Source organism: Cebus imitator, unplaced genomic scaffold, assembly GCF_001604975.1.
Source record: "Cebus imitator isolate Cc_AM_T3 unplaced genomic scaffold, Cebus_imitator-1.0 Scaffold111, whole genome shotgun sequence".
Lineage (NCBI taxonomy): Eukaryota > Metazoa > Chordata > Mammalia > Primates > Cebidae > Cebus > Cebus imitator.
The window spans coordinates 3,512,198-3,525,082 of record NW_016107426.1 but is presented as its reverse complement, the minus strand read 5'-3'; the positions used below and the strand labels follow the sequence as shown (position 1 = coordinate 3,525,082).

The 12,885-nt window shown below is 42.0% G+C and overlaps 1 protein-coding gene across 3 annotated transcripts in view; it reads right to left on the bottom strand.

Annotated features, from left to right (window-relative positions):
• Nucleotides 1-4,301: 4,301 nt before the first annotated feature.
• Nucleotides 4,302-12,885, bottom strand: part of HRG (histidine rich glycoprotein) — an 11,357-nt gene continuing 2,773 nt past the window's right edge. The window contains exons 2-8 of one of the 3 annotated variants that reach the window (XM_017538428.2): nucleotides 12,728-12,844; nucleotides 11,749-11,839; nucleotides 10,452-10,618; nucleotides 9,393-9,473; nucleotides 7,159-7,260; nucleotides 5,330-5,710; nucleotides 4,302-5,284 (exon numbers count right to left, since the gene is read on the bottom strand). In XM_017538428.2, the coding sequence (XP_017393917.1) occupies nucleotides 4,862-5,284; nucleotides 5,330-5,710; nucleotides 7,159-7,260; nucleotides 9,393-9,473; nucleotides 10,452-10,618; nucleotides 11,749-11,839; nucleotides 12,728-12,844 (1,362 nt within the window). In that variant the 3' untranslated portion in view covers nucleotides 4,302-4,861. Of the gene's footprint in view, nucleotides 5,711-7,158; nucleotides 7,261-9,392; nucleotides 9,474-10,451; nucleotides 10,619-11,748; nucleotides 11,840-12,727; nucleotides 12,845-12,885 lie in introns of all 3 variants that reach the window. The other 2 variants (XM_017538429.2, XM_017538427.2) reach the window with 2 other exon arrangements.

Below are 12,885 nucleotides of genomic sequence, written 5' to 3'. Positions count from 1 at the left end.
ATCAGCTAGCTGCTCTGAAAACAGCTTTGGGCGGGAGCACTTGAGTCCTCAGAGAGCGAGCAGGGAACTGTCTAGTTCCGGCCACACCACTCGTAGATTCTCTGAGCCTCAGTTTTCTATCACAGTGCAAGGAGGTTAATATTGAATGATTTGCAATGACACAACCCTCATATGCTCTTGTCTTTCTCTATTTCTTCTTTGGATTTTTCTTCCTCTCTAGCAGATATACACTTCTCCCACACCCTCCAAAATATTTGAAAAACTTGCAGGAGAGCAGTTCTTCCAGGAGAGCTGTATCTGCTGCCTGACTCTGATTCCTCCAAATGCCACGATGTGGGGGAAGGGGCTCAGATTAACAGGCAGCTGGTCCAGTGAAGCAGCTGGAGAGGGGAGGCTGTTCAGTTTCTGCTGTCAGGTTGTAGCCTGGGCCCTCAGACTCCAGCTGGGTATTAGTGGAGACTCAACACTCTTGCAACTCACTAGACTTGGTCCACTCTGAAAGAGGGAAAGTCGTCATTCTTAAGGGCTTAGTTGGCTTGCTTTCTGTAGCGCTTGGTATCCTTGAGTCTACCTTGAGGAAATCTAAGAGGATGGGACTATCCTTGGCATTGGCCAATGCTAAATAGACTAGAGAAAGAAGATGGCAGTGTCGCAGTTAAGGTCTGAAAATGGCAATGGGGGCTCAATGGAAGGAAGGACAATAACTTTCATTTTATAGGTGGACAAATCGAGGATTGGGAATGTAAACGACTTCTTCAAGATGAATCAGGCAACCAGCAACAGAGCTGAACTGCTGATCCTTCCTTCCTTTCCTGTGATGCCAAGTTTCAGCTGTAACCCTTACTCATGATGCCTCCACCACTGCCACTCATCAAGTGCGAATATTAAAGAAGTCCTTCTGTGTTTGTCAAGAAGGAGGAGGCATCATTAATATGAAGTTTTGCCCAGAGAGATGAGAAGATACAGAACCTTTCTTTAAAACAACCTCCTGCAGCAGTAGCTCACCTATTGAATTTTTGTATACAGAATCAGAGTGAAATTTGCCATTGAAAACTTCTGTGATAGTTCTTTTTTTAAAAAGTTTTTTTTTAAAAAAAAGAGCATGTAATTTAGTGTCAACGCTGTTGGTACAGAGTCGTATCTTCATGACACCTCGGCTGTGTTCCTGAGGACAAGTCATTAAATCTCTTCCAGTCACAAGTATTTTATCTCTTAAGCTGACAGTATCATATTTTATTGCCCTGTTGGGAGATTAAGTGAGATTACAGGTATCATTGCTTTGTAAACTGCAGAGTAATTCATGGCATTTAAACATTGATAAGTGCTAAGAATAACCTGGGAAGTGTGCTACATAGGGCATCTTATTCAATTCTAATAAGAATCCTGAAAGCTAATGCTGTTACTAACCTCATTTTACATGTGAAAAACGTTAAAAAATTTAAGTTACTGCCTTCTTGTGTAATCTTACATGACCCTTAAGTGATGAGGTTCAGATTCAAACTAAAGCAAGTGTGACCCAAGCCCATGTCTCTGTAACAATGTTCTACCTATTATACATCTCTATTTTTATGTCTTGAATTTCTTTAGAGGAAGGTGTACCAGTACCAGGGGAACCTGTCTCCCTTCCCTTCTCTGAAGAGTGAATAATGGAGTCCATGAGGGCAGGGACCCTTTTTATTCATGTACGTCATGGCATTATGGGGGTTGAATACCACTGTATGATTGAATTTATATTAATCAAGAATTAATTAAGAATTTAACAGATTACGATACCAGAATGTGTGGTGCAGTTAAAGTCAATCTCCCTGAGAGCTTGAGATGCATGGGAATGTCTTGTAGCTATTACCTTGCACTGTCTGATCACCTGTAAGAAAGAGGCTCTTGAGGCCTTGCTGAGTCATTGTGTCCTGCCTTCCTTAGGTCGGACATGAGGGAGCAAAAAAAAGAAGCATCATCTTTCTACTGTCCATTTAAAATGCATTTGGGGTTTCCTTCATCAAAGCTTATCTCAAAACCTGCATTTTCTTAGTGTCTGTGTGCTGCATCCTGTTGGCACCAAAAATCCTCAGGAGAACCAATGAGAAACTATTTAAAGCTTCATGACCATGAACTGTTCACTTCATGAACAGTTTCAAGGGAAAAAGTGGTGGAACTCCTGAGAATGTGAACCTCTCATTTTCTGGAACTGAAGTCTTGAATCTTTGCTCATTCATCTTCACCTTCTCTACCTGTCAGAGAGCCTGGCATTTGAGTACCCACCTCCCACATGCACAACAAAACCCTCTTCCTCAGTGTATGTGCAAAGCACAGAAGCAGACCCGAGTCCTCACATGTCCCCTGATATGTTACAACATATCTCTTTGGCCATTCGTGAAAACAGGATCAGTGTTCACAGGACACAATTACAAGTTCATAGATTCTTACAGTCATTGACGGTCAGGTGCAGAAGGCCTTTGAGTGCGTGAACTCCAAACCCCACTTCTTATTTTACAATCAAAAACACTGACGTGAAGGGATGTTATTAGGTGATTTGCCCAAGGACTCACAGCTGCTCATGCTCTTTCATGAGACCACAGCAGCAATGACTCTCATGAATATTACTCAAAGTCAACGTCATCTTTATGAATCTCAAGGCAAAAGCTGCCCTTTCTCTTCTGCTGTGTTAGCCCAGGTGTTGGCTGCCCTGAGTGAACAAAGTAGATGGAAAGTAACAATGAATTGCCCAGGGTGAAGGTGCCATGTTTACTTAGCATATCAGATGGACATCTGGAATCAGCTGGTTCAGTCATTCCAGTGTTTCCTGGATATAGTTTAATTAGAATTTCAACTTTGGGTGTTGGGTTTTTTGCTTTGTTTTGTTTTGTTTTGAGACAGAGTCTCACTCTGTCACCAGGCTGGAGTGTAGTGGTGTGATCTTGGCTCACTGCAACCTCCACCCTCTGGGTTCAGGTGATTCTTGTGCCTCAGCCTCCCAAGTAGCTGGGATTACAGGCATATGCCACCACACCCAGCTAATTTTTGTGCCTTTTGGAAGAGACAGGGTTTCACCATGTTGATCAGGATGGTCTTGATCCCCTGACCTCGTGATCTGCCCACCTCGGCCTCCCAATTCTTATTTTTTTAATAAAGGTAATGTCTACCTTTATATCTTATACAGAATTCTCACTGCTCTCCACATCTTTGCAGATGCCCTACCTTTGTGTCATTTCATCTATTGATTCCAATAAATAGCTTCAATTAGTTATTTCCAAATCTTCTTTTTATGTGGTCATGATGTTTCTTCTGCCCTTGAGCTTTAAGAAGCCATCACTAAGTGGCAGGGGTGGTTTGGTGGAGGTGTTGAAGGGACACACCTAGAAGTTTAGGCGATGACGGCCTCATCAGGGCCTCCAATCTGTCCCTGTAGTTGTGTCCTCGCCCAGGTCTATTCCTGAACATGGATTTCCTACTCTGATGTCACTATTGTAGTTGGAAAATAGACAGAATCTGAGGTCTTTTTTTTTTTTGAGACAGAGTCTCGAGAATCTGAATTCTTTTAGTTTGTTTCAAATGATTGAGTCCTGACTTAAGAAGGAAAAAGAAAGAGGAGTACAATGTGGAAAAAGAGTCTCCTGGCCCTAAAAATAAATAAAGTGAACTTACCCGAGACTAGAAAGAGAGTCCTTAGGTGGGGGAAAACATAGAAGAAGAATAGTGGGGTAAGGGGTTTCTGAGGCAGAGGAGACCTCTGTCCTGCTTTCTGGGCATGCAGCCAGGAAGACAGCAAGATCCCAGGGAGAGAGTAGCCATATTCCATACCTTGGCAGTCATGTCCATTGCTGGTACAGACATTCCTGCATACAGAAGTAGCAGATAAATCAGACTCAAAGAGTGATGTGAACAGGGTTGTGACAATCCCCCAGCATGATGGCCATTGTTCATGATGATGATCATTGCTCCAACAGTCAGCCCTGCTGAGGGATAGTCACTACCCTGTTTCCTACCACCTGGACTGCTTGGCACCGTGTGAGATTCTAGAACTGTGGCCCAACTTTAAGTGGAAAGTAGCAGGGCAGGGCAAAGGGACTCCAAAAAGGACTGGGGTTAAATTTCCCACTAAGCCAGTAGGATAGCATCCTCAAATAGAAATTAATTTGTTCTAAGCACAAAGTGATATTTCTTGTACACTTAAATTTATGGTCATGATTCATGCCAGCAAACTTCTTTGCAATTTAAAGCCAGAGGTTTGTTTGCTTCATGACTGAATTTAGAACTTATTTTTTCCAAAAGAAAATTTAGATACCTAGAAATAATCACTAGGAGAGAATTTAAATCAGCTTAATAATAATAAATAGGGGGAGAATGGGAAATGGGAGAGCATTCAGAAAAAGAAGCATGGCAGGCTTAATACTCAGGTGATGGGTTGATAGGTGCAGCAAACCACCATGGCATACATTTACCTATATAGCAAACCTGTACATCCTGCACATGTTCCCTGGAACTTAACAAATAAAATAAAATAAGTAATAATAATAGTTTCAGTATCATGCTTTATTGATATGCCCAGGTATAGCCCAAGCAGTAACAGAATCTCTGGAATTAGAGTTAAGTCCAGTAAAGAAGGAGATCTGAGTGGCATAGATTTGCCTCAAGTGATGTAGCGGTGAGTGACAGAATTAACTGCTAATTGGCAGCATTCAGCTCTTTCCTCTCCTTTCCATTTGATCTCTCTTCTCAGGCCATCTCCTTTCCCATTCCCATTTTGCTGCATCCTCAGTATGTAAGTAAGTTGAAATAACCGTAATTTTCACAATTACTGGTCATTTTCTTTATGATTCCAATTCAAAGTATTATTCATTTTCCTCTTCAAAGGAATCACATTTTATTTTGGAACTGTATGTGCAAAAAACTCGGAAACTTGTGGAAACTTACTCTTGAACTTCCCTGGACATGATTCAGAGGGTGATTGAGGAAAGGGCTGAATGTCTGGCTTTGGAGGGTGGTTGTGGGGTGGCAGTGGGAAGCTGGGAAAATTGGCTTCAGGAAGTGGCAGCACCTCACCTTTCCTTAGAGGAGGGAGTCGGTACACAGATCCAGTTTGTCTGGAATGGAAGGGACAGTGTCCTTTACATGGACCTAGTCTTCTCAAGTGCCCAGGTGGTGGGCCGTGGCCATGGTGATGGTGACCTTGGCTATGGGGTGGTGGGTCACAGGGTCCATAGTCTTGGAAATCATGGTAGTGGGGATGGTGTCCATGGGGGTGGTGTCCATGGGGATGCTGTCCATGGGGGTGGTGTCCATGGGGATGCTGTCTATGGGTACCATTTTGATGAGGATGGTGTACGTGGGGGTGGTGTCCATGGGGATGCTGTCTATGGGTACCGTGTTCATGAGGATGATGTGCATGGGGACGGTGTCCATGGGATTGGAGGTCACTGGAATTATGATTATGAGGATGTCTTTGGGTCCTATTCATTCCAAAAGTGGCATGATGACATCTTGAGCAGGACTTGGGCACCAGAGGATCGCCTTGTTGAAGTGGGGGTCTGTCTGAGTGATCTTTTTCATCTGGAGGGGGTGGGCATCCATGTTCGTGTGGCTTGTGGGGATGATGTTGATCTCTGGACCTATGGGGCTTAAATGGAGACTTGGTAGGAAGAGAATGCTCATGCCCACCCCATTGGAAAGGACATCCCAAATGTGGTGGTACACCGCGGATGTTTCCATGTTCCTGGAAAAGAACACGGAAAAGTGCCTATCATCATGTAACATAAAAGAAGGTGCTAGACACTTGACTTGATTTATACCAATGGCTCCCAGATCATAGATTCCACAAATCAGTTTTAAAAGTATTACAAAAAAGGATCTCAAATTGTTATCTGGCCCAGTTGATATTTAAAATATAAACAATTATCATTTACCACCATCATTGTTTCATAAAAGAAATGATTTTTTTTGAGACTGAGTCTTGCTTGGTCATGCAGGCTGGAGTGCAGTGGCCTAACCTTGGCTCACTGTAACCTCTACTTCTCAGGTTCAAGCGATTCTCCTGCCTCAGCCTCCCAAGTAGCTGGGACTACAGGACAAGGCCACCACACCCACCTAATTTTTGTATTTTAGTAGATACGGGATTTTACCATGTTGAACCCCTGGCCTCAAGTGATTCACCCATCTCAGCCTCCCAAAGTGCCGGGATTACAGGCATGAGCCACCATACCCGGCTTGGAATGAAATTTTGATTAAAAAAAAAGATCCAAAAACACAATATCAGAATAAAGTATTGTCCTTTAGATGGATAAGTGTTAGATATAAAAAACTTTGTTATTCTTATCTTTCTTATTTTCCCTACACAGAGTGGTGAAACAATATTATGGCCTGGCACCCATCTGTAGACCAACACTAGAAAACTAGCCTTATAACTGCTATTTTTAACTGAGGCTTGATGGTATCAACATCCCTTACTCAAAAAGCCGAACCCTTGACCTCTTCCCTCTCCTCCTTGTTCAGAGTTTAATTTTTAAAAATAGCTTACAGAGCCATGTTCATGGTGAGAATCCTCACCTTTTGTTTCTTTTTCTTTCTTTTTTTTTTTAACTTGGGATATAAATGTTTGGATTATTTTCAGTTTTGTTTCTGATATGAAAAATTTCATGAAGCAAATCTTTGTACTCATGTAAAAAATAGAACAAAGATTTCTGAGATAGATGCAAAATATGGTTTTGCATCTTATTTTATATGCATTTACATAATAAATTTGAGGCTAATTTATTCCCCTTAGATTCTGTGCCCAATAATATAACCTTAGGAATGACTAAGTCTCAGCACTGGAGTCCTGACTACAAGGAGCATTTTCAAATTCATTCAAGGTTTGTTGAACTGCACATGATTTTACTTTTCCTCCAGTTGTTACCGCTCTCCAATTATTGGAAAAGTTTTCATACTTTTTGTGTAATCTAGCAATTGCACTCCTTTCCACAGTTGTGGGGTACTCTCTGTATCTTCTTTCTTTCCTGTCTGTCTGTGTTCCTCTCTCTCTCTCTCTCTCTCTCTCACACACACACACACACACACACACGCACACACATCCATACACAGAGCTTTAGGAACCAACAACACTGTTTGTATACATATGTCACTTAATCTGTCACTGCCATGACTAAGTCTGCTTAGACAACCCACCTGAGGGTCGAAGACTTCGCAGTTTACAACGAGGTCTTTTGGGCTTTCCAAGTCCAAGGCTTCTACATCATAGAACAAATCTGCTCTGCAGAATCCGAAGACCTACAAAGGAAGGAGCCTGTTAGTGTATGAGTCCAGGTGGTGTGAAGGTGAACAGCCAGAGTTAGCTTCCAGACATTCAGAAAAGGAAGAAGTGCTTGAGAAAAATCAGCGTAATATGATCAGCTATCCACACCAATTGTTCAGCATTCTTTCCTCACCAAACTTAGGGGAAAGTGCCGGTGGTAAAGGGTATATCATTCAACTTGCTGTGGTTTCTTTCATGAGCAGGCACCAGCACTGGGCTTCCCCATGGATGGTGGTGAGGAAAACCACATCATTGCTGCCTTGCCTTTAGGCCAACCCTTCTGCCCTGGAGACCTAAGTTGCCCATACCTAGGAGAATGAGGAACGGTGTTATAGAGAGATTTTTACAACTTCGGCTGGTCCCTTGGAGGAAAGTGTTGGACAGGAGAGAATCTGATTAGCATAAAGATGGGTTTTCATGGACATTGTCAAGGCAAGTGTCTGCTGGCTCCACCCTAAGTACAAGGACTACAACTGCCTAGCGCTCCTGTGCTCTAGAGGACCCTAAACCCAGCTGTGAAAGATCGACTAGGACAAGAGGATGGCTGCCTGCTAGAAGAAATTATTAAGCATTGAGGTTCTGAGTACGGTTTGGGAATCAGAGAGACCTATGTTCATCCTGGCTTCTCCATTTCCTAGTTATATGAGTTTGGGAAAGTTACAAAAGATTTCTGAAAGTCAGCCATTGTAAAACGGAGATAATACTATGTACTCACAGGTTGTGGGAGGACTTAATTAAATGAGAGGATGCTGTAAAACACTTATCCCTGAGCCTCTTCTTCAGCTCTGATGCTTCAGCTCTGGGTTTACATTATCCACACCAAGATCATGAAGGGTTTGTTGGCCATAGGCATAAATGAGGGAGGTGCCGGTGGCCACTAAGAAGGACTCTAGACCTGGTTCAGTTTGGATATTAGAACAGCTAGAAAAGGTACTAATGGATGGTTTCTCCCTTTTGACCTGGGAAAATGTGTTGTTAAACCTCAGAAAAATCCTGGACTTGACATCATAGTTAAAATTCCATTTCCTAACACTCTCTAGCTGAGTGCCCTTAGGTAAGTGGTTTTAATTTTAGGTCCCCTTGTCACAAGGAAATGGAGGCAGATACTTGCTTTTCCTTGTCAGCAGGGTTTTCATGAGGCTCTGACGTGGCAATAATAGATGTGGAGGTGTTTCTTTAACTGTAGGTCACCATGCAAGTGCCAGGTAGTATTAATAATGTCTTCCTGCAGGTACACGGGATCTATTTGTAAATGATTAGAGGAAAAAAATCCCGCTGGACTTTGTATGAGAATAACTAAGTTTTAATCTCAGTTTAGTTGTGAACATTGGCAAGACCTTTCCTTTGCTGAGCTTCAGTTACCGTCTCAATTTGTCAGGTGAGATTCCTGTGAGTGTCAATGATGTGGAATTAATAAAACCATTAGGTGTAGGGTCTTAGTACAAGTTGCTATCATTTTAACTAAGCCTTTAATCCTAACGGGTTAAGAAACTTAGTTTTAAGTATAGGTATATATCATGTATATTTTAAAATCATATCCTTATGATTCGCTTATGTGCTCTGTGCCTCAGTTTCTCTATCTGCTAATTTGGGATAAAAATAGTATCTATCTCATATGGTAGTGTGAGGCTTAATAAGTTATCATAGGCTGGGCGTAGTGGCTCACACCTGTAATCCCAGCACTTTGGGAGGCTAAGGTGGGCAAATCACCCGAGGTTAGGATCAGCATGTTGAAACCCTATCTCTACTAATAATATAAAAATTAGCTGGGCGGGGTGGCGCATGGCTGTAATCCCAATTACTTGGGAGGCTGAGGCAGGAGAATCACTTGAACCCGGCAGGTGGAGGTTGCAGTGAACCGAGATCGTGCCATTGCACTCCAGCCTGGGCAACAAGAGCGAAACTCCCTCTCAAAAACAAAACAAATCAAAAACAGGTTATCCTATGTGTAAAGCACTTAGAAGAGTGCCTGGCAGGTACTGTGCTTCCCAGATAATACTTTGTATTTCATAGACATTTCTTCCTCCTCCTTCTTCTTCTTCTGCTTCTTCTCGTTCTTTTTTCTCTGTGACACTAGTCAACGATCACAGACATTTCTTATACTCACATTAGGGTGTCTGGGGAAATGGTTCCTGGAACAGTTCCGCACAGAGAAGTCCACATAGTAACCGGTTCCTTTCCCTCCTCTCTAGAACAGATGGGATCAAAATAGTTTCAAGACCAGACAAAGAAAAAGGAAAAAAAAAGCAGTAGATACCTACCATTCAATATTTTGTAAGGCAGTATGAGAATTCAAAATCACCAACACATTTCATTTTTTAAATGGTTTCTATATCACCTAAGTGATAAGGTGAATACCATTTCACTGAAAAGTTTCAAATAATAAATACATCATGAAGTAGAGTATGAAAAATCACCCCTCCTGCACTCCAGCTTCTCAGTTTTCATTCTCATTCAGTTGATGTGTTTCCTCTTTGAGTGTTTTCCTAGATAGTTACACATACACAGGTAGATCTGAATATTTCATATAAATGGCCTCATAGTCTAAGTACTGTTCTATAACCTGCCTTTTTCTTACCAATGTGTCTTGAAACTCTTTCCAGTGCACACGGGTTGCAAACATTCTTTGAGCACCTGCATGGTACCCAGTTCTTTACTTGTATGCAACACAATCTATTTAACGTTGCATTTTCTGAATGCATAGCAAATGTCAACCCGTTGTTCTATAAGATAGCTCTGGGCGAGAGCACTTGGCTCCTTGTGGAGAGAGCAGGGAACCATCTAATTTTAGGCACATTACTGGGTGTGGTGAGGCCATTTCTCTGAGCCTCAGTTTTCCATCGTAGTACAAGAAGGTTAGTATTGGGTGATTTATAATGACACAACCCTCATATGCTCTTGCCTTTCCCTGTTTCTTCTTTAGATTTTCCCTCCTCTCTGTCAGATGTCCACTGCCCTACCCATCCTTCAAAAAATAAAAGTGTTTCAGGAAGGCAATTTTAGGTATTTTTTTTATAACTGCTCCCTGTGTTTTATGGTCCCAAAGGTGGCAAATTAAAAGGCAGCTGGTCAATTGAGGCAGGTGGAGAGGATGTGTTGTTCAGTTCCTGCTGCCAGGTTGGAGCCTGGGCCCTCAGACTCCAGATGAACCTTAGTGGAGACTCACCTCTCTTGCAACTCTCTCGATTTGGTCCACTCTGAAAGAGGCAAAGTCATCATTCTCCTCTTTGTACTTCTCAAGGGCTTTGTCAGCTTGTTTTCTGTAGGGCTCGGTATCCTCAAAGAAATCTAAGAGGACAGGACTGTCTTTGGTATTGGCCAGTGCTGAAGAGACTGGAGAGAGAAGATGGCAGTGTCACAGTTACGGGCTGTAAATGTTAATGGTGGCAAGAATGACAATAACTTTCATTTTACAGATGGGCAAATTGAGGCTTGGAAGAGCTAAGTAACTACTTTAAGATCAATCAGCCATTCAGCAACAGAATTAAACTGCTGATTCTTCCTTCCAGTCTTTCTGATCCTCATGTCTGTGTTGTGACCCCTACTCATGATGCCTTCATCAGTACCATTGATAAAGTGCTAAAATATATACATGTATTTTAAATGATAGAGATGGAGTCGTGCCACATTGCCCAGGCAGTCTCAAACTCCTAGGCTCAAGCAATCCTCAGCCATCAGTCTCCCAAAGTGCTGGGAATATAGGTGTGAGCCACTGCGTCAGGCCACTAATATTTTAATAAGTTCTTCCTGTTGTTGCCAAGGAGGAAGAGGGAGCATTAACATAGAGTTTTGCCCAGAAAGAGGAGAAGATACAGCTCATCCTTTCTTCAATGCAACCTCCTATGGAAGTACCTTGCTTTTTTGTATATAACATCATATTTGGATTTGCTATTTTTAGAAGGAATTCTGTGATAATTCTTTTTGAAAATGTCAATTAAAAGGGTATGGAATTTAGAGTTAATACTCTTTGGATAGTGGCATGTATTCACAATTTCTTGGCCTTGTTCTCAAGGCCAAGTCTTTAACCTCTTTGAGCCTCAATTATTTTGTCTTAAATAGAAAGTATCATAATCTTTACTTCATAGTCCCAAGTCTTTACTTCCTCCCAAGATTATACAACTGGCAGATCATGACTCAAGCTAAAGCAAGTCTGACACTCCAGAGCCTGTGTGTATAATGATGTTAACCAACCTCTCATAAATCTCTATTTTTATGTATTGGATTTCTTTAAAGGAAGGTGTACCAGGACCAGGGGAAACTTGTCTCTCTTCTATTCTCTGGAGAATGAATAATAATGGAGTCTATAAGGGCTTTTCTTTCATGTACATCATATATGTACCTGAATACATATGAATACATATTAATATATATTAATATATATGTACATAGATGAGACAAATACCACTGTCTGATTGAATTTGTATGAATCAAGAATTAATTAGCAATTTAGCAGATTACCGTACCAGAACTTGTGGTGCAGTTAAAGTCAATCACTCTGAGATCCTGAGATTCATGGGAGTGTCTTATAGCTATTACCTTACATTGTCCGATCACCTGTAAGAAAGAGATTCTTGAGGGCTTGCTGAGTCACTGCATCCTGCCTTCCTCAGGTTGGATGTGAAAGAGCAAAAAGGTGATGCAGCATCCTCCTACTGTTCACTTAAAACGCATTTTCTTCGTCAGAGCTTGTCTCAAAACCTGCATTTTCATAGTCAGTGTCTGTGTGCTGCATCCTGTTGGCACTCAAAATCCTCATGAGAACCAGCGAGAAACTATTTAAAGTATCATGACCATACCCCAAACATTTTCAAGGGAAAAACTGATGAAACTCCCAGGAGTGTGAACCTCTCATTTTTTGGAAATGAGATCTTGAATCTGTGCTTATTCATCTTCACATTCTCCCCCTGTGTCAGAGAGCCTGGCATTTGAGTACCCACCTCCCACATGCAAAGCCAGATCTTATTCCTCAGTGTATGTCTTAGATGCTGAACAAGACCCAACTCCTCACTGCAAGTTATCCCTTTGGCCATTCCTGCAAACAGGACCATTGTTCATAGGACACAATCACAAGTTCACAGATTCTCATGCCTATAGACTGCCAAGAGAAGAAAGCCCTGAGAGTCTGTGAATTCCTAAACCCACTTCTTACTTTGCAGTCAAAAAACACCGAAGTGGAGGGATGTTATTAGATGAATGCCCAAGGACTCACAACTGGTCATGCTCTTTCATGGGACCACAGCCCTGCTGAGTTGTCTTGAACTGGGTTCCCAGGAAAGACTCTCAGGAGTATTGCTCAAGGTCAACATCATCTTCATGAATCTCAAGGCAAAAGCTGCCCTTTGTCTTCTGCTGTGTTAGCCCAGGCATTGGCTGCCCTGAATGAACAGAGTAGATGGAAAATAAGAATGATAAGAGCAAAGCGAAGGTACCCTGTTTACTTACCATATCAGATGGACGTCTGGAACCAGCAGGCTCACAGTCATTCCCGTGTTTCCTGGATAGGACCCAGCAGTTAGATTCTTGCACATCTAAGGCTAAGTAATATATAGTTGCAGTTTCCTGAGGAATGCCAAAAGCAACATGTGAGTGGCACATGGAAA